The following is a 22763-nucleotide window of genomic DNA, read 5'->3' on the forward strand; positions in this document are numbered from 1 at the left end:
ACAAGACGAAAGTGTTCCCTGTACCCACTTATTTCGAGAGAAAACACAGTTTGCTGACCATCACTTATGTGGAATGCTGCTTTTTTCCTTTGTTTTTGTTCTACACAGTTGCCAAATAGTGCAGGGGTCAGGAACGCTGAGCTGCCAAACACAGAGAAGACTGTGTTCGTTCCGTCTGGGTCTGCCATAAATGAGGCCAAGTTTGTTTACACAAAAAATGTGGGCACTAAGCTGTAAGAAATACAGCTCCAGCTCAGTGTATAACAGCATACCTGCGTGCACACGGCTAGTAATTAGATCAAATGTCCAAAACAAATGTTGATTTATTAAAAGGCGGTAAAGAATGTTTCAGTTTTGCAAACATACACAAAGTTTCACTTCGAACATTCACTTCAACACTGCGAGTGAACCAGCAGGCCAGGACAGGCGAGCAAAACGTCCTTGTCTGCTATAAGACACAGTGACTTGAGGGAAGAAGCTACAAATTAAAGGCAATTATTGTTCTTGGGCCACAGACAATCATCATTATTCATTAGTCACACATGCATCCATTAATGTGTTCAAAAAACATTTGTTGAGAAAGTTGTTTTGAGTTCAAGATAAATAATGTTGTTGCACAGCAATGTGTCAGTATTTTTCAGGGCATATATCATTTTATTTTTAATAATAACTACTGGGGATGTGTCTCATCATATGACCACAGTGAGGGCTCTACATATATTCATAATTATGGTTTAATGCTTCATGATTTTAGTTGACTGTGGGAAACACACTGTTCCAGTGGTTTCATTATATTTGACATAATTTCTGACTTTAGTGTTATATTATTTCTATTCGATCTTTATCCTCACAGATGAGAATCAGGGGTCAGGGGTGTAGTAGGAAATCAAAGGTGATAGTTCTCCTTCTGTCAGTTTCATAATTGTAGCAAGATCATTTTATCAGTGTTTCCACACAGTGACAAAAACTTCAGTGACAGTCTGGATGTGTTACGATGGAGAGGATTATGGTTTGCGACAATCACAAAAACAAACAAACAAAAAAATACTGCCTCATTCTCCACAGTTTTGGTGACCTCAAATAGTCAAACAATAAAAAAAAGGCTCCAAATAAATAATTGTCCTGAACCTTTTTGTTATGCTCAAAAGAGTTATTCACTCTCTTCGATTCAAAAACCAAAACTTGAAGTCAGATCTTCGTAGAGTCAACATTCATGTCAGTGCTCAGTGTTTTCCCTGAAAAAAAAACACATCTTACCAGTGGTTATTGCCAAAAGGAAATGTTCCTTTCTAAAAGCAGAGCCAGTTGGCATCAGTGTCCAACCTCAAAGTGGCGGCACGCCCCTCATCTTGCGGATGATGTTGGCTAGCCGCTTGGCCAAACCTGGGCTTGGCTCTTCTATCTGAAAGCTGCGGGTCAGTAGGTTGTAGAGAGAGCCATAACCAACGGCCACCACGGTGCACGTCAGACAGATGACATTATAAGGCATGCTGAAGTCTGGTGTCGGCAGGTTGACCAGCAGAGGTTCAGTGTAGATGCGAACAAAGTAGCTGGACTCCTCTTTACAAGGGAAACTGAAGGAAGACGAGAAATTGTATCATGTTAATTTTTTCACCAAACAAGTTTCACAAGGGAAACTCAAACGTCATATGATAGGGACACAAACTGATACTTACAAGCTACTAAAAAGTGGGCTTTCACGGGTTCTGTTTGTATCCATGGCAACAACACTTGGTACAAGAGCACTGATTACTGATGACCTAAATGTTAAAGAAAGAGACTTTGAAAGTTAGAAAAAATATCCTCACAATAAATGCACAAAAAAATATATATGTTTGCTCATAAACATCTCACAATAGATTTCATTGGGTTTATTTCTAACCATTTCCTCAGTCGCTTTCAGGTCAGAAATTTAAAAATATAAAACTCCACAATTGCTTGTATCCAATTTATCTGGGTTGTGAACAAATTGCAAATACTTTTGTGCATTAATGATTCTGTTATGAGTTTCCTACATGTCATGCTGTTGGATTATAATGGTTTTCTGTTGAATAGTTTTACCCAAGTAAACATTTAGGCAAGCTTATATACTTATATATATCCTATACTTACTGTTACTATACATACATTACATTTACTGTAAATGACTTGATTTTTACTAATGAGAGGTGTGTGAATGATTAATACAACAGAAGGTTAAGTTAATTTTAAATCAAATAAACTCAAATCCATAGGACACACTTACACTACCGTTCAAAAGTTTGGGGTGACTTGGAAATGTCCTTATTTTTGAAGGGAAAAACTTTTTTTCAATGCATATAACATTGAATTAATCAGAAATACACTCTATATATTGTTAATGTGGTAAACGACTATTCTAGCTGCAAATGTCTGATTTTTAATGGAATATGTACATAGGTGTATAGAGGCCCAGTTCCAGTGTTCTAATGGTACATTGTGTTTGCTAATCGCATTAGAAGGCTATTGGATGATTAGAAAACTCTTGTGAAATTATGTTAGCACAGTTGAAAACAGTTTTGCTGGTTCTTTAACCAAAGCAAAGTTTGAAGAGCAAAATAATTATTTTGAATAAAAATCATTATTTCTAATCTTGTCAAATGTCTTGACTATATTTTCTGTTCATTTTGCAACTCTTTTGATGAATGAAAGTGTGACCTTTAATCGAAAACACACAAAAAATGATATAGGTGACCCGAAACCTTTGAACGGTAGTGCTTGTTGACATGGCTGAACTTTTTCCACCGTCATACTCATAAACGACGACTCAGCGGTCAATGATTTCAATACCTTTGAGAGATAAAGTGAGTATATTGAAAGGAAGCGACACACTTTTGCAGGTATTCCGTCATATTAAGGACGATGTGAGAAATGTGCCAAAGCGACTGAGAAAAACAGTAACCAAGACCACTACAACATACCCAACATAAAAGCCATGGTTGGGATCAGGGGTGTATTCAGTCCATTTCAGTAGAGCCCGCTCAAACTGCACAGTGACCTCGGTGACAGAGTTGGGAGGAAGTTGGACCAGCATCTCCAGCAGGTGGGGCCTCACTCGGTCCTTAGATGGCTGGTAGTGGATGTAGCCTGGCAGAGAAGAGAAACATGAAAACACTGAAATGATACTACATTTAAGCATTGATGCACAAGCATTAGCGATTTTTAAGATGTTTTATAAAGCGCTCATATGGAAATTATGACTGAATAATACAAGATAAATCATTGCTACACATGAAAAACAGAAAATCATCACCAAAACACTCTACAGCAAGTGTGACTCATGTTTGCCTCCTTGTGGTGAAAAGTAGTACTACCATTTAAAAACATAAAGCAAGATTCCTGTAGCCAAAGTGGACTGTGCATCTATTGCTATGCTGTGTGCAACTCAAGTGACCACAGGGAGGCAGCCTCTTTTTTTCTGTTTCTAAAGTTGGGTTCACCACTATATCAAATAAATGCTCGACTTAAAATAAAATTGACTTTGTATATGACATGTTTTGAAAAGACATTTCCAATCATGAGAGGTTTAACATTATCTAAATCTGGGGAAACGATCAGTTTTTGTGTTCATAGAGTCTTATGTGCATGTAGTAAGTTCTTGAATCAGTACACCACCTGCTAGTTAGAGTAATAATATGTAATGTACCTCTTGACTTACAGTATATAATTAAGTATTTTATATGGGACACAAATTTTTGTATGTATCATTTGTCTAATGTGATTACTATATGCTCCAACAATGACTCACTGGGCTTGTTGTCCTTTCCCTTGCTGGTGACAGTGAGGGTGTGGACGTAGAGGCGAAGATACCATGGCACTGAATCCAGCAGCAGCACTGGGAAAGACCTGTACGGGTGGTTGTTGTACATCAGTGTGTGAATCTCTCCAGTCTGCAGCCCGTAACCAGCCACGTAACGCTCAGCATGGAGCAGAGGTCGCAGCATGTCACCTGATGAGGAGACCATGTGTGACAGAGTTGATCATCACAGCAGAGACAAGAAGTATAAATTGCTGCTAATGTTTAAAATAAGTGGCGTCGTTGACACCGATTGAACTCTTCTTGACTTTGTGAAAATCTTGAGTAAATAAACAGGTTTGACCCTAACGTCTGACAAATACAGATAACAGTGATGTTACATCATCAAGGTCTCCAGGAACAAATGAGCACAATGTCACACGCTGCTGTTCTCACTCACCCTCACTGGATTTCCAGCGCATCAGCAGGTTGAGGGAGCGCACAGTGCCAAAAGTGATTTGTTGGGTCAGGTCGTAGACAGAGTAGGTCCGTCTGTCCCCCAGCACCACAGCTTGGGTCAGCATGGCAGTGACCGGGCTGAGGTCAAACTGCTCCCCCTGCAAAATGACATCATAGTCATGTCAAGCTAAACCCATAAGATCTGCAATCATACTGTTAAAATTATAATGTATAAAAAGTGTTTCAAAATAAAACCTGCTACATTCTTTTTAAGAATCTATAATATTGCAACCTTGACACGGCTTTGACAGTTAACAAATAACTACTTATCTAAAGAGGATGAGAGCGCATTATAAGGAAATCAAACCTGAGGGTTGTCTGTGATGTCGATATAGATTTTACTGGTGGAAGCCAGAGGACAAGCTTCTGTCAGGGTCCGAGAAAACATCTTGAACAGAGACCACTCTGAAGAAACAAATGGCTAATATTTAGTAGGTACATTTAATCATTTCTCCTAATGCTGTACAAAAACTCCACTCTGAAATACTAAACTTAATGTGCTCTTGTTCCCCCTCACCTCGTTTGCCTTGTCCAGAAGTGTGCAGGTCAAACACCACATTCAGTGTCTGTCGGAGCTCCCAAGATGTCGTTTTACACTGCCAGTCTTCACACACAGGTCTAATGTGCACTGCCTGGGAATAAAAACTGCTGTGGAAGAGTTTTTCTGACTTCAGCAGGACAGCAAGTCCAGCCTGTAAGCACAACATGGCCACAGAAAGAAAGGAGGACACTCAGTTAGCTGAAGTGACAATTATGCTTCTTAGTTCCTATGAAGCCTTTCAGATATTAGATTAAAGATGATCTGGTCATCATACTGTCATCCGTAGTCCTGCTGTGCGCTCACCTTGGTTCCACATGGAAGGAGTTTCTTCCAGGGTGTCAGATTCTCTGTGCAAACAATCTCTCGTGGGAGTGTGGCATAGCGGAGGAAGTGATGGTCTGTCACTTCAGGGTCAAAACAAAAAACAAACAAACAAAAAAATGTTCAACTTTAAGGTAGCTAGTGACTAATGAGAGTGATGAATAAAAGCAAACTGGATAAATGTCACTGTACCGTTGCCAATGCCCAGAGGTTTGAAGGAGGCACTGGGCTGGACAGTATTGGTGGAGTCAATGAAGTTGAGCGAGGCACAGAAAATACCAGATAAAACATTCGTCAGCTCCTTCCATGTCCCATCCACACTGAAAAGGGCAGAAAAATGGGGGAAAAATTAAATACTGAAAACAAAAAATGGCCTTGAAAGGCTTTACATTTGCTTGTAATTAAAACAATTGGTTCTTCATGTCACATAAATACAAACAAACTCCCGAAATTCAAACAATTTTCAAATTAGTTAACACAATGGTGAATTAACGGCTGCACATCTCTCCCTCTCCTCGTTTACCTTTCTGTGGCGAAATTCCCACACAAAATGACACATGATACATCACGACTGAGCAGGTGAGGCGCGCGAGTAAAGTCCGACAGCTTCATCCAGCAGAATAATGACTAAAGCAAACACCAAGAGGCACCCGTGAATTTTATTTTAAGAAGTGGATTCTACTGATATTGCTTCATAATCGCATTTTATGGTGCACTCCACTTACATTGGAAGTCAGAAGTCCAAGCTAGGAGTGACATCACCTCCAAATTGACGGCATTCCAGATGAGACGTCAGGAAAGAAACATGGATGTTCGCAGAAATGTCTCCGTTGTTCTTGCTCCTTTGAAGTATTGTATCTTATATACACATACACACTCCACCTGAAGAAACTCTCGGAGGAGGATAAAGGGCCCAAACCTTAACTGTGAAGGTGAGGGTAAGATAGAAGTGCTATTAACAGCATAGTTGCCAAGTCCGCTTATTGTAAGCGACTTTGGGGTTTCTGTAAAGTTGTTGACTGTCGCGCGTTGTGGGTTTATTGGGCTTGTTGCTAAAGTGTAGTTGTGTATATGGGCTTGTTCCCAGCCCCATGAGTTGTCAAGCAGATGCTTTCGATATGTTATTTAAACGCAGGATAGTTTGTCCACTTGCTGGATCGATGCACTCCCCCGTTCCCTTGACCCATCCCTTTCCCCATACACGCAGATGACAGAGTTTTTCAAACCTGCACCGTGCTCCACACTGGCTCTGATCCTGATGGCAACTAGTACAAACCAATCAGAGGTAGAGTAGTTTTTGTTTTGTTTTTTAAAAAGAAAAAAGGCAGATGAGCACATAAACAGCAATGATGATATTTATGTGTGTGTGCAAAGTTAAATTATGAGAGGTTTACGGTGTATATACTGTACTTGGTACAACAGTGTAAAATTAATCTGAAAATTTTCATATCCCATCTGTTTTGTAATGTTTAATAAATGTTAAAACCTGGTTACAGTCCCTCTTGTGGTCATTGTTTCTGAAGTTTGCTTGTTTCTTTCACGAGATCGAGCAACACATTGATTAACATTAAAAGGAGAGGAGTTTTCTGAGTTGGAAATCCGAACTCAGGGACGCTTCAGTGGAAACTTCCAACTGGAAATGTAAAAATTCTGACTTCTGACTACAACTTGAACGAACCACCCTTTCACAAACACAATTTTGGCTGCTTGCAAATGAGATTGTGCAGTATTGAAAATGTGTGTCTCACCATCAGCAATCAAGTGATAACTGAACAGCTGCCTGACTACATGCTTGCAAGTGCCAATAAGAGCTGATGCTGTTTCCTTCAGCATGCAGGTTTGGCTGTAGTCTGGACAAGTAATGCTACATATAAAGACAGACATACAGCAGGAATCTGACCAAAGCACAATAAGACAGCCCTATTTTTCCTCTCTGTCCGAGTGTGTATGAGAGTGTGGAGGGTCAGGAGAGACTTTTAGTATTTAGTCAGACGTCCACAGGGGGTGATAGAGCTTTAAATACTCAAGCTTTAAATAATGTCAAGCAGCCAGTTTTAAGATTCAAAACTATCAATGAAAATCCAAGTTGTCATTATGCATCTATACTGCATTTTGGATTTCTTTAGTTATGTTTCTTTTAAAATATATTGTAAAACATTCATTCAGCACCTTTACTTGCACCATTAAATAATGAAAGAACAATACACAAGGACAGAATGTGCAAAATGAAGTCATGATTCCCATTTTCTCAAGCCTGGTTGAGCCTGCCTGTACTGGCTCAAGAAAAAAATATGAATTTAGTGTTTTTCTGTTTAAAAAAAAAACAAACAAAAAAAAAACACCCTTAAAATTATATTTCACATTTAGTGTGTCCAGTAACATGATGATGTTTACTGATCAAAGGTCTCACTGTTGTGTTTAAACAGCCAAAGACTGAAAGACAAAGCTTTCTATTAGTTCGAGACAAAGTGGGTAAAGTAGTTCTGTGTCGACTGGAGACTTCCCCCTTCAGAGTTATTGTTCTTTACTGAAGGCTACAGTACAAGAACCCTCTGCACTAACACAAGTCCAACAACTTCAGTTACCAAGTAACACAAAAGTAGTGTTTGTTTTGAGATAGAAATTTACACAACATTTCCCAACTCTGATGGACCAACCCACATCATGAGATAGCTGTACTCACTCAGTCACAGAGTCCTGGAACCACACCCAGAGTTCAGCACCAGGAGGAGACGGCTGGAAGGGCTGCCCCCACTGCATGGTCCTCCAGTAGCCCTGCGTGAAGGAGATGTGCAGCTCTCGCACTGAGAACTTGGAGATGATCTGACCCAAAGACTTGGGAAACAATCCATAGTGGGAGACTGAAATACATAGAAAAAAAAAAAAAGTGAAATACTGATGCAGAAGCAAGTTCAGTTCTGACTGTTGACATCTGTGTTTATGCGTGTGGCCAGATTAAATATAATTAAATGGCCTGATGGGTTTTTTTCTTTACACATTTGTCTGTTGTTTGCATTTCCAAAACACCATCGCTCATTTAGTAATTTAGTCCAGATGACCACTAGCCCATTTATGAGAGATGTGTTGTGTCCTGAGACATCAATAACTTTTTTTAAGTGTTATTCTGAAGGAATATTTTATATAATTTGGCAACTGTTGTCCTTCTTATAAAGAGAACACTTTCACGTATAATCAGCTATGTTATACCATCATATTGATATGAAATAAACTCATCAAGCCAGAAAATAGTAAATGTCAATAGATTATTTATGGGATTTGGTCCCTATGACCAGCAGCCCATTCTTTATGAGATCAGTGGTCAGATCTGTGTAGAGACCTGAAGAACTAATAAGATAAATGCGTCATTCTGAAGATGTCATTTCCACAACCTGGCAACCCAAAATGTTGAGCTTTTATTTTCAAAGTACAAAGAAATACGGCTTCGTTGCTCTTGTCATTAGCCACCTATTAAGCACTATTAATTACGCAAGTGAAGCCACTGAGGACTGTTGTTTTCACTGTTGTTTACGAGTTATCTTACTCAAACTTCGCTGCTCGTGTCCATGCCACAGCTAATAGTTAGCTTACCTTTGTTTTCTCTCGTGAAGTCCGTTTGCCACAGGGTGCGGAACTGGAAGCTGGCATAAATATCTCCTGAGTGCAGCGGTCTGAAGACGAGCTCCTCCTGAAAGTCGTCTTTGGGTGGTGGCGTGGATGAGGGGGCCACGGTTTCAGGGGCAGCGGTGTCCTGTTTGTCGGCGGTAGCTTCATCCGGAGTCGCCTCTGTAGTCGCCTCGTTTGCTTCCCAGCGTGTCTGCTCTACCGTTTGCTTCGCTGCTTCGGTGTCTGCTGGTGGACTCTCACCCGTAGTTGCACCATTATCACCCACTAGTGTCGTTTCTTGACACCGTGTGATAGTAAACACAGGAAATGTACAAAGAATGAACAGCAGAACCGAGGAGAGGCACCTGCGAGCTGCCATCTTTGTTGCGGTCGAGAAACACTTCCGCGTTAGTGCGTCACACATGAAAGCAGCCAATGGGCTGTTTCCATTTGTCCCCTCACTGACATGAACCTGCTTTGTTTTCAGCAGAAAATTAGCAGATTATCTTCGTAAATCACGAGTAAATAATAACACGGGGGTGTTTGTGCTTATTTTTTATTGCAAGAAACGCCTTTTATTTTGAAATGTTAAGCCATTTTAAAGATCCGGTGTTTCCTGAATTCCTGATAAGAAAATAATGAACATAATAAATATCCCATTATCAACTGAAGTTCTACTGTTTACATATTGCACTTTACACACACATTATTAATCTGTAATTAAGGAACACATTGTGTAGGAGTGTTAATGGGGATAAATTAAACAAACTACCTATTAAGTAAGTTTGTATGAGTGTGTCTGGTTTTGGCAGCCATAAAGAAAGTCCTTTATATTAGGCAAGGGCTTTGGTGTACGGAGGCCACCATCTTGTGCACCTACACCAGCTTGAATGGACAAAAAGCATCAAAGGCTACCACCAAAGTGATGTCCTTGGTAAAGGGAAGGGTGGGGGTAAGGAGTCCACAGTTGTTGCAGTCTGCAGTCTCACCATAGGATGTCGCTAATTCTTGCACACTGGACCTTTATTGCTGCTTGGTTTTTAGATTTGGGATTTTCCAGTGTAGTACATGTTTTTAACAACACACCGGTTTGCAGCATGAAATAAGCTGACACAAAAAAAAAACCTACACGTGAAATTATTCATTGAATTTCATTAAAGCTTTACATGTTTCGGTTGGACTTAATGTTTCATGATGTACATCATAGGAAAGACATGACAGATTCTATGGATAGTCAATGATTAAAAATAGCTTCTCTGTACACTAAAACAAAACATTTTTTAAAAACATCAACAGTCTGATTCCCTTTTTATAATTTGTGGAAAAAGAAATATAATAAACATTGCTGACGTGTTAAATGTTTGGTGGTGTTGCTGGACGGGCATCATCACGGGGGGCACATCACCCCTCCCACATCTCCAAATCATCGCGCGCACAGTCCAGACACACACGCACAGTCGCGCGCGCGCGCTCACACGGGATTTCTGCTCAGCCATGGCTCCCCGTTAGATGCTCAAAGCGGCTGTTGTCAGAGCAAATTAAATCGGCACTATCTCGCTGCTTTTCCTCCTGACCTTGCCTGCCTCTGCTCGGGTTTTCAATATTTTATTCGAGATTCCTGCGCTGTCTCCCTCCCCATGGCTACATCGGATGGACTAGACGGCTGTCTGCAACGAGGCAGATCTCAAAGTGACCCGAACATACTCACCGAACCAGGCATCGATTTGGATCAAGGTACAGGTAAGACGCACGCATCGTTGTCGCGACATTCATTTGCCAAGCGTTTTCATGTTTTTTTTTGCTATTTATGTGGCGATGCAGCGGTTTCCATCATGCATCCTCGCCTCCCCGGTGGGATATCAGGACACCGAGGGATAATTAACGCATATGCTTCCAACCTTGGCCGCAAATATACAGCGTGCGTGCGTGCGTGTGACTGAATCATCGTGGAGCTGCAAATTGAAAATTAATGTGTCACATCATCGTCTATGATGGATGCGCGCTCCTCCAGATTTGTGCGTTTTAAGAGACGCCTGTAGCCCCTTCTGGGCATGTTATTATGGCTGCGAGTAGTATTGGAGCATCAGCGTGCGGGCCGTTGGACATGATACTGACTAGTGCAACATTTACAGTAGGCTATCTGTTGCCTAGTAGTGCATGATGCTCCCTGTATAGCAGCACAAAATCTGCATGTGTGGTGGTCACTGATGCCAGTATCTGAGCCTCCATCACACTATTCTGCAGACACACACACACGAGGTGGTACATGTTGCATGAAAAAGGGCATATGCATATATCATTGTACATGTTGTATAATGTGGTCTGTGCACATTGACAGCCCCGATTCCCCTCAACATACACACACTGAGTTGTGATCGATGACCGGCCTTCCACGTGATGCAGGCTATAGGTGGAACTATCTCCCAAAAATCAGGCAGCGCAGTCACGCACATGGGAGAAATCCATTCACCAATTCATTGATTCTGCAGGTGTTGCTGTGTTGTTGCATCTCCCAGTCTCTCTGGTCTGTTAGTCATCCCTCTGCATATATAGAATAATGAATTGATCTTTCATTAATAAGCAGACAACACTGGGGAGCAGTCGTGTTCTGCACTTCTCCAGTGAACTACTATCAACAGACTTTCATGTGAGCGTGAATCGAATCAATTATAAACACACATTTGCTATTATTTCTACTCACATTACCAATATACTCTATCTTCAGTGCAAATGCATGGCTTTTTTTTTCTTTTACGTAAGTGCAGCTATTTATGGTCGTATTGTGTGGGCTTGGAAAGAGTCATTGCTTCCTCCCACACATGTGAGTTTTACGCACATGAAGAATGCTCGACTGAATGATTCAGAAAAAAAGTGTCATTCACCTTTCAACTGCTCTTTAATGAAGCCCGCATGTTGTCTTTCCCCAATCTCTGAAATCACACCTGTCTTTACTCATCAGGTGCCCCCCCCCCCCTTCCACCCCCAGCAGATTTTTAATGGAGTCGTGCTGAATCCAACCCTCCTATGGACAATTTCATTTGCACGTGGGTTGATGTGATAATGTCACACGGGGTCTTTTTGACACACCTGAATAAACAACACAGCAGCTGTGCTCGTGGTGACAGCTACAGTTATCACGGGCCAGTGAATATCAGCATTTTTACACTGGACTGTACGCACAACGACATTAATGTCTGCTGTGCAAATGAACGGCGGTAAATACAGTTGTCACTGCATGGACAGTGTCAGTGTCCGGTGACCAAAAGTACACAACATCACCCACCCACTCTCTCTCTCTGTGTGTGTGTGGGGATCATCACTATGCTAGCATCTGGGACACCAGTCTTTGCCAAAGTAATCCTTTGGCAGAGGCTGCCCTTTTTCCCTAAACACAGTGGCTCTTGCAGCTGCAGAGGCTGACACTGTATTCATCCACTTCATCCACAGAGCCATTTTTTTTCTTCCATTTTTTAAAATGAAACAACAAGAGCCTCAGGACTCTCAGAAAGGGACAAGTCCGCGTAGCCCCATTTCCACCAAACGGTACAGTTTGGGTCAGTTTGATACATTATGCACTCGATTGTCAGAAGTTGGGAACCATTACCGTCTCACTTTTTGGCACCTCTCTGTTATGGTATGGAGTACCTAAAGGGTGGAGCTAGACACACTGCAGTCTGCTGATTTGTTGACTTTTGGGTGACAATTTGTAAATATACCAAGCATTATGACACAGAGAGGATTCAAGGCTTTGCCAGGACAAAAGTACACACACTGCTGGATGTCCATCATTATTGGCCTTTTTTTTACTGTGTCATTTTCTTCTACATTTTTGGGGGGCAACATTTAGTGCTTTCAGACAGACAGGTTCTGGCTCTGGCTCCGGCTCCGTTCTGGAGTCTCAGAACCGTGGTGTTTTCTGGCGAACCAGCCCGCGATCACACCAGTTTAAGAGGAACCAAAGTGGGCACTTTACTCACAAGAAAGAACCAACAATTTGTTGGTTCCTGCTGAGAACCAGCATTTCAGGATCCCAGCCACTGGTCGGTTCAAAATTACGTCCAGGAAGTGGAAACTAGCACGTGGCCCTGCTGGTGTGAAAGGGCTACCTGTGGTATGAAGTCACACTATTTTCACATGGCTGATGCAGCTATCGCCATCTGGCCAACACACGCAACCTAGATCTTTTAGTTTAACTTTCAAAACTGAGTTGAACCACACTGGAATCACTTGATTGAAACAGTTTTGATGTCTCAATCCAACTGTCCAACAAGTGCCACAAATTCCGTACACATAGATCTGGAAACAGGTGCAGGACCATAAAAAAAATTGTTCAGTCAGTTAGTTCAGACAAGCAACCTTTACATTCCCCGGCTAATAAAATGTCACTTTCTCACAAACTCCCACTTAGTCATTGCTGATTGTCAACCAAGGTAATGGTGTGGAGAGGACACCTTGAATGTTTTTGCAGACAGGGGGCAGGTCCAGGCAGGACCGTCCCTATGGCCCATAAAGCAATGCTTCAGTTCATTCCTATAGAAAGTTACACACTGACCATTTCAGCAGGATATATATATATGTATATAATATACTGCACTGTTTATATATATATTATTATTATATATAAATATATATATATATTATATATATTTTATATATATTCACTTGTTTGAACTTTTATAAAACATTAACATTAAAGGGGACATATTATACCCTATTTCTCCAAGTTAACCTAGTTCCCTGGTGTCCTAATGAACATGTCTGTGACATGCTTTGGTCAAAATACCATAAGAATGAAGCACCACAGCAGTTCAATCACCCTGCCAAAACAGCCCTGTTCAGAACGCTCTGTTTAGTAGTATCTCTTAAGGTCCACCTTAAAAAAATGTAAAACGAAAACTTAAGGGAGAGGAAATGACATCAGCCACATCAGCTACTGGGAGCTAACAGTAGTTAGCATTTGGAAATGTGATTATGTGCAGGCTCTAGCAGGCACATTGCCATCTTATATAACATGTATCCACTGGACTGATAAATCCTCTGAGGCTGGAAGTTTGTGTAGAACTCTGTGCTGCACTGTGGAGCCAAGAATAGAGGACTTCCGGTTTTCGGATACCGTTGCCCTCGACCAGCACTCTTGCCACTTTTTACGGACAAAGTGGAGCTCCCTGAGACAACTATTCCAGGAATTTAGCACATTGTGACGTCCCAGTGAGTGCGGAAGTCAACATTGCGTGTTTTATCTCTTGTACTTAGACTGAGGAGGACCACAAAAACATGACCGAGTCATATTTTTTCGCACTTTGCTGACTGATAGGACCTCCAGAGTCCCAAATAAAAGGATTTAAATGATTAAAAAGTAGATTTTTCATAATATGTCCCCTTAAATGTCTGTCTGACCAACAGTCCAACACCATAAAATATTAAACAATCAGCATTCAAATTTAATTGTTTTTAATATTCTTTTGAATCAACTGCTGGATCAGTTTGTCAATTGTGTCAGAATGTGTAGGTAGAAATGACAAAGTCATCCTCTGCCTGTTAAGATTAATGTAGAAAATTGACATTGACATTGTTCATAGAGCTCACAAGAATAAGTTATTTTGCTCAAGGCAAGTTCAGGAAAGGATTTTTTGGCCCGGTTTAAACCCTTACCCATTCATAACACAGTGTCTATCCACCAGTTCCTACTGATCAGTATTGGCTTTTTTTTGGTCTCATCCTCTGTTCACTGATACCCGGATAATCCTCTCAGATGTGGCATCAGAAGAATCTCTGAGGATTGCAGGTTTAAGTCAAACTCCCCCCTCCAAAACGAGCAAGGAGACATATCAAACCATGTGAAACCTGATACTGTGCTGTGACGATGAGTCACCCCAAACCGGAGCTACGTCGTTGTTGTCGTGTGCACGTTACCTTGCTTGCGCTCGGGCTTTGACGTGTAAAAATATGGGAAATTCTGAGTCAGCTGCAGGGTCTTATATAATCTGCTGCTCCCCATTTTAACACGGCTTCATTTAAAATGTGAGAGACGTAACAATGTGCGAAAGTAGGTATTAGTGAAGAGCAAATGATGAAGCAATTCTGTTCTCACATTTGAATAAATAGCACCATCCTCAACAATGACAAATGTGTACACACTTAAGCACACATGATACTTCTTTTTGTACGTGGAGCACCTGTGCCTTTGTCTGGGAAGAAAGGAAAATGAATAATGACGCATAAATAAAGGAGGCCTTATAAGTCTGAAATGAAGACAGAGCGTAACATGTAAAAGAAACACCTGAACAAATGGAGAAAATATTCTTAACACCAGCCTGGTACTGTGAATTCGGTGTATAGGACACAAGACATTCAAGCACCATCAACAGTGTGTAAGAGGGAGTTAAAGACAACGTGGAAGCACCAGTATTTTGTGGGTCTCTGTATTTCTGATTGTTTTTCAATGCCTTCTTGAGTTCAGAGAAATGGTGTGGACTTCAACTTTGGGTGTTTTAGGAGAATGTTTAGTTTGCTTTAAAAGGTGCCAGGTATTATGAATTCTCTGCAAATGTATCATTAAATTATTTAGCCAAAATACACCTCAGCACAGTAAAATACAGTGGAGAAAAATGGTTTAGAGGAATAAGAGTAAGTGTTAAAAGTTACAAGTTATCTTTTTTTTTTGTTTCTGTTGGGACGATATTCTTCTCGTATTGTCATTGAATATATTAATAAATATAATATATAGGCTATAGCTCTGTTAGGTTATAATGCAAATTAAATGAATTTGAATTAGAGTTAAATACAATTGGTGATGTGGTGACCGTTTACTGATCCATATTTTGAGCAATATCTAATCAGAAATTCCCCACAAATTCTCTGATTCCAGCTCCTTAAAGGTCCAGTGCGTTAGAATTAGTGACCTCTAATGGTGAGTCAGCGGTTTTCTCCACTTCAAAATGCTTACTGGTTGCTGCTGTAAAAACATGGTTGTTCTAAGGCTATAGGAGAACCAAGTATTATTTGAATAATAAGTGATTATACACTTACACAAACACACCTATGGCTACTATAGTCTATTAATACCAATAAACTCCCCTAAATGTTACTATATAGTTTTCTATCACTGAGTAAGACTATGAAAACATAATTTTTGACTCTGCGGTGGACATTTATTAAGATCACATGACCTTTTTGAGACAATAACAGTTGTAGACTACATCATTTGATAGTGACAGCAATAACTGAGTGTTGCCCTGCTCTAAATAGTGAAATTTTTCTTTTTTTTCTTTTAAAATTGTATTATTGGTAATCAAGTGAAGCTTGCAAAGGGCTGCACTGTACAGAAAAATACAGATGAATAAAATACAAATATTTACAGAGATAGAGGGCTGTTCCATAGTGATGGAGCTCTAACCAGAAGAGTAGCCACAGTTGGTGTAAACACACGTACATCGCCATGAAGCACATGAAGCCACATGCACACAAATAAGATTACAGTATTGTGGTGGACAGTGCAGATGTAAATAAGCTCGATTTGCTCTTTAGAGGAGCCACCTGCACCAACAGCAGACTCAGCCTAATTAAGTCCCCACTTCCTGTTTGCAGTTGCGTATACGGAATCCATGTCAGAGACACGACTCATTCTTAGAGGTCAGCCTTAACGGACTCTGAGTCAGTCAAGGCCACCTGTTAGTCGTGGCCACTGGGGTGATATTAATTTCTCCCCTCCATGATGAGCAGAGGCCCCCACAGAGGCCAGAAGGAAATGTTCAGCCACCAAGTATCTGTGAGTAGCTCCTTTGTAGCTTGACAAAATATTGCTTTTTAATGGATATTTTCGAGAGTGGGGAAAGCAAAAAAGAGACGATAATACTTGACAACACTGTGACAACACTCTACTCCGTTCTGTAAATTAATCGAAATGTTCTATCATAGAATTTTGTTGATAGAAATCTATTTGTATGATGTATGAAAATGATGTGGTATTGAAGGTCACAGGCTCATTTGAATCTACAGTATGGGAGATTTAGAGGTTAGTCAGTGTTCATGTATTCATCTATTAGCATTTAATTGACTTTAAAAGAATATTTGCTAAGAAGTGCGGACAATGTTGTTAAACTATGTATATATATATATATGCATATATATATAAACACTTACATGAGTGTTTTACCTTTTTCTGTATATTAATTACATGGACATTTGAGACGGTCCATCACATTGATAACAAAAGAGAATGCTCACTGATATGAAACATTGCCCACAATAACCCAATTCTATCAGATATATCAACAGAATAGATTAAATAAATGTAACTGCCCATCCATCCGTCCATCTTCTACCGCTTTATCCTCCCCATGAGGATCACGGGGAATGCTGTGCCAATCTCAGCTGACATAGGAAGAAAGGCGGGGTACACGGTGGACTGATCGCCAGTCCATCACAGGGACACATACAGAGACAAACAACCATTTACTCTCACACTCATACCTACAGTCAATTTAGAGCACATGTGTCAAACTCAAGGCCCGGGGGCCAGATGTGGCCCGCCACGTCATTTTATGTGGCCCGTGAGTGATTAATTGGTCTTAAGAATCTGTGTTAAAATAGGTCAATGCTGCTTTAAGGCGTGTGCGTTGACCATAAACTACATTTCCCACAATGCATGGTGATTGCGTTACCCACAAAGTGACGGCACCGGCACTCGATCGCAGTGTATCATTGTATATGCATCATGCGACGAGTGAAATTGAATAAGTAATAAATACAGAAAGTAATTTAGCAATATTTTACGGAGTAGTTACCTTTATTTTACATTATATTTGGTTACGTTTAGTAACATTTATTCTGTATGACAGTTACATCTGGCCCTTTGAGGGTTACAATTATGCTGATGTGGCCCTTTAGTGAAAATGAGTTTGACACCCATGATTTAGAGTGTCCCCATACTGCATGTTTTTGGACTGTGGGAGGAAACCGGAAACGCGGGTCTTGCTGTTATTGAGTGCTAACCACTACACCAACCATGTGGCCCATAAATATAACTATATAAATACTATTTGGAATGTATGCCTCTTAAAGGTCCCATGTGTAAGAATTTGATGGTGAGACTGCAAATTGCTTTTCTAAGCGCATCAGGAAACTATTGTGGCTTCTGCAGGGTGGGATGTCACATTGTCAACAAGCACTTTGCCAGCGGATGAGGTTCCCATAGACTCTATGGTCATAGAAACACACACTCTGGCTGGTAAGATGGTAGACTTTGTTAAAGCACAACCTTTGCCTTAAGAACATATAAAAGACACTCTTTGTTCTAAAGCGATCATACACTTATACTGTACAGATATAAGTTATACTGTCTGCCAATATCCCTCTTGGACTGATAATTAGAGAATACGTTTCAAGCTTGGGACACACTACAAGATTTTATGAGTAGGTGGAATGCAGGGAATAGCGTTAGAAGACGACAGGAAGGTTGTTTGTTGTCCCTTTAAAGTGTCGCTCTCGTAGACATTTTTCAGTTTTCTCTCACGAGAGTTTGATGCGTTTTCAGTTGCTTTGACAAATCATGTCATCTGTGATCCCTCATCAGGCGCAGTCGTTAAGTGTGTGATCCCCAGTCTTTCATAGTCGTCTGCTGAAACCAGTCAGTTAGTGTGTCCTCCAAGTCTTCTCAAAAATCAGTAATAAATATGAATGTTGTGTAGTGTGTCCCCTCTGTGGATGCCTTCACTGTCTTTCAGCCGCCTATGAAAATGAAGCACAGAAATGACAACAAGCAACAAAAGCCCACCATCATGCCTGCTCTCTGTGGATGTGAGAGCAGATCAGGAGTTTGAGCCATTTGTCGCTGCAGCTGTTGTTTGCATGCGTACACCCGCTTGTTTTTTTTGGCATGTGCATCTATGTGTGTGCATTGGACTGCAGGGGAATTGGCAGTTCTGTGAAGATGTGTGCAATAAATAAGTCACACAATAGCAGTCGGAATATGCTCGAACCCGACTTTCATGCATGCTGGACAGACAGAGAAAGAAGAACAGAGCAGCTCAGACACCCGTCAGAGAGAGAGACACTCATGTTACTCGCAGCATGTTTAGCCTCTGAAAAATTCAGGTTAAATGGAGATCAGGAAGTTGCATTCACGATCGTGAAAAGGGCAAAGAGCTAAGAGAGGTGACTCCTTTGGGCATCAACGTGGGAGACACATTTGGGAGGAAAAGGGGGAAGGAAAGAAGCTGGAGAGAAAAGGTCAGGAGACTGAAATAGTGAGACTAAGAGGAAGATGGAAGAGAGGGAAATTGTGAAGAGAGAAAGAGAGATGAGGAGGCAGCAGCCTTTGTTGAAAGAAAGCCAAGAAGTTGTCCGAATTGCTAACTGGCTATGTTGAGATGATGGATTGTCTATAGGAGGCCATTAACAAAGAGGCAGTGACTGTGTTCGTCTGATTTAGAAAGCCCCTGCATAGGCTCCAGCACCTTGCCAGTTTTCCACATAGTCTACGAAGACCTGAAAGTGACAGTTAAATTAAGAATACCATATTTCCCCCTTTTTTTTACCTATACACTCACTGGCCACTTTATTGGATAATGTCAGGAGTGGCCGCTCACTGGATGCTCACTGGTTTTTGGATTACTCTGATGGTTGTGTGTAAAAATCCCAGTGGATGAGCAGTTTCTGAAACACGCTACAAGTCATTTAAATCATGTGTCATCCCCATGCTGGTGCTTGTTTTGAACTTCAGCAAAACACAAAACAACATACAGGACCATATTAAGTTACAAGTTACTTTTCAAAGTCATCTGGTACGTGCCATGCTTGATGCTCTTTGTACCTTACAAGCACTTCAGCAACACAATGAAAAGCTTCCATCCATTTCCCTTTCATGACAGTTTTCCTTCTAGTACAGTTATCTGATCTGGCTATGCATTTCATTTAGCATCTCCTGAGAGGCTCTGACGGAGATGTTCAATAACACTGCGGTGTAAGTGCCTATCAAACACTCACTTGCAGGCCTCGCACCACTTTCCCCTCATCCCTGTGCACTTTTTGCCGTCTATCTGCAGAATATAACATCCTACCTCCCCCAACTATGCAAAATCTACCTGCCTCTCTCTCACTCCATCTTTAATCCACGCCTGTCCCCTATGTCTCTACACATCCCAGACAGGTGTTTATCTGTGATGGGGCCTGGGGGCTCCCTTCTGTCCTCTTCATCTTCCCCTGACTGAAACTGACAGGTTTGTTAGAATAGAGAGAGACTGTTGCTACAAACAGGTGTGAGGATACACATCTAGAGGAGCAGACTTAAAGAAACTGTTAAAATCAAGAGCAATACAACTTTATTTTACTATATATATATATATATATATATATTCCAATGATTGTCCTTTTTCACTTCAATCTCTGTGAATCTTACTTACTAACTCAACCGTCATGAATAACAAGCACCTTTGCGTGATCACTGTCTGGGAATACTGTCGAGATTCTGTCACTGTGTCACAGAACTGTGTCTTCACTAACTGCAGTCAATTAGGCAACTTAAAGAAATTGAATCTGCGAGTGTGATTAAATAATTGATTAGTCATTTCAGTGTTTTTTGACACTCACTGTGAGATGTGAGGTCATAACACTGGAACATGTACAGGCCAAATATGAACACTAAAATAAAAAAAGGGCAAATAAATACATATAATGCATCACAGTGTGATGTATTATCACGTGAAATGGTAGTGAGCAGGGAGTGACTTATGGGTCTCTGCTGTATTCCAGCAGAGTGAGTCTCAGCACCATGGACAGCACCAGCCCTTGCACTGCAGCAGGCTGCTGAACCGAGCAGAGCTGTGTTCTGTGTGCTGATGAGTCTGAGCCCTGATCCCACTTCAACTCAAACAGGCTCTTGATCTACTGGGAAAGACACTTTTTTTTCTTGCACCAATGACACATTAATAATTAAAACTAAGTGTGTAGATGCAGACCAAAAAAATTCCTTTTAATTTAATTATTCCAATCCATACATCCAGGAAAGCCAAAAGTTCCATTCCAATCCCACTAAAACTGCTATTAGAACTGTGGCCAAGCCTGTTTGTGATCATTACTGACAAGTGAGAGGCTTCTAGCAACTTCTTCATCAACACAGATCCATCATGTGGCCCAAACCACTTCAACTATGAGACAACTTCTTTTTCACTCCTGGCAACATCAGAGCAACTGCAGCTTGTGTAGTCACACAAGTGACCCTGTGCCATCAGACAGCTCTGAGAGCACTTTTCACTGTAATTTTTTTCATCAAACCAAAGCACTTTTCCCTTTTGTCCTATACTTTGAGGTCAGATATACACTTAGTGGCCCCTTTATTCAAGGAGAAATCCAGAGTTACAGACATTCTAGGTCTATTTTTAGATAATAACGAGTTCATATTTTGTGTCGGTGTCGCAATCACGTCAATCGGATGACTTTTGAGAGACTTCGTGTTTTGCGATTTCGACTAAAAGAGCTACAAAGGCAGTGCACAGGGCACAGCATAGCGTCCAGACAAATTGCTATTTTTAAAATGACACAAAACAACATTTCAATTCTGTGGTGGTTAGGAGAGGACAAACCAAAGTCTCCATAACTTTGCAAGTGTACAGAGTATATTCTATAGAAGACTGTTTATGAAGCCAGTACTTTACCCAAAGTTGTCTTCCTGTGACGGACAACTACGCTACTGCTAGAGCTATCTCCAAACAGGCTATGCTGTCCAGATTTCTCCTTGAAGTACACAGACAGGACACCGTCTAAAGTAGCAGGAGTGGCACTCGGTGTGGTCTTCTGCTGCTGTGGCCCATCTGCTACAAGGTTGAACATGTTTTGTGCGTTCACAGATGGCAGATTTTTGCCTACTTTGGTTGTAACAAGTGAGTTACTTTTGCCTTTTTGAAAGACATTTTCTGTTATACTCAGACTAACTGTCTGGTACCAACAACAATACCACTTTCAGACTCACTTAGATCAACATTCTCCCTCATTTTTAGGCTCAATCTGAACTGCAGCAGGACCGTATGGACCATGTTAACGTGCCTAAACACATTGAGTTGCTGAGATGTCACTAATAAAGTGGCTGAGTGAGTTTGTAGAGTGTAATTAAGGCTTAAGGTCAAGCTGCTGTCTCAGTTGTTGTAAAATCACACGTAAAAACTGGGAGGGTATTTGTTTGAACTAATGTTGTCATTATGTGATGGCTATTGACATGGCTATTAGGACTAATGTGACCATGCATGTAACATCTGGTCTAAAAATGTCTGTGACAGATTGGGTTAATGGAAAGTTAGTGCACCAACTCGTGTTTGCACAGCCTCGTGTCACAAAACACACCGAATTATCTATAGGAGTGTCCAGGACAAGCTTTTCACACAACAACACAATGCTGCACACTACCGTGCAGTACAGCTCCCTGCTCTAGTTCCAGTTTTGCATTGTTGCACACTTGGGGGAATCCAAAAGTGAGTGGCATCCTCACAGTGGGAGCCTGTTTGAAGAAGACAGTGCTAACAGTGGAGAGCTGCACTGTTCCTGTGTGTGCACACATCCCACTGTCTTTCCTGCCTGGGGACCAGAGCGGCCTCTCCTCCCCGCAGAGTGACGGGAGCCCAGTGGAACTGAGTTATCGGCTTCTGCATCACAAGTGTAGACACTAACTCTCATGTTCTCACACACACACACACACGCACACACACTGTGGATGCAGTGAATACTTGTCTCATATGGGACATTTACACACCATTACTCGCCCACCTGATTCTGCTACTGGAGTCTGTAACAAGCCATGTTGACTGAACACATCCACTTCCTACTGCAGAGCCATGGCTAACCCAACCTGTGCTCAAACCTGGAGAGCTCATATTTGATTTAAGCTTAAACAATTAAAAATGGGTCAGGAGTAATAGCAGCTATATATTCTCTGTTTCTCAGAATGGGCCTCTTTTTAGTGAACAGAAATGAAACCATAGCTATCAAAAGGGAAATGTTTTTCAAGCAGAATTTTCTTTAGAGAAGGAGTTGAAT

General features: G+C 41.1%; 2 protein-coding genes across 2 annotated transcripts in view; one reads left to right on the forward strand and one right to left on the reverse strand.

The window, feature by feature from the left end:
- Positions 1-479: 479 nt before the first annotated feature.
- pigt (phosphatidylinositol glycan anchor biosynthesis, class T) lies at positions 480-9117 on the reverse strand (the record flags this gene model as incomplete). The annotated part of the gene is made up of 11 exons (XM_083895469.1): positions 480-1574; positions 1677-1760; positions 2940-3105; positions 3767-3967; positions 4215-4371; positions 4581-4678; positions 4791-4965; positions 5118-5218; positions 5328-5455; positions 7819-7996; positions 8724-9117. 11 exons carry the CDS (start codon positions 9115-9117, stop codon positions 1325-1327), a joined length of 1932 nt encoding a protein of 643 aa, XP_083751595.1. The 3' UTR covers positions 480-1324.
- A 1258-nt stretch (positions 9118-10375) lies between these two features.
- Positions 10376-22763, forward strand: part of phactr3a (phosphatase and actin regulator 3a) — a gene marked incomplete at its 5' end in the record, with an annotated part of 30477 nt that continues 18089 nt past the window's right edge. The window contains one exon of the mRNA XM_083894718.1: positions 10376-10478. Within this exon, the coding sequence (XP_083750844.1) occupies positions 10376-10478 (103 nt within the window). The remainder of the gene's footprint in view (positions 10479-22763) is intronic.

This window comes from Microchirus variegatus, assembly GCF_963457635.1.
Source record: "Microchirus variegatus genome assembly, chromosome: 9".
Classification (NCBI taxonomy): domain Eukaryota; kingdom Metazoa; phylum Chordata; class Actinopteri; order Pleuronectiformes; family Soleidae; genus Microchirus; species Microchirus variegatus.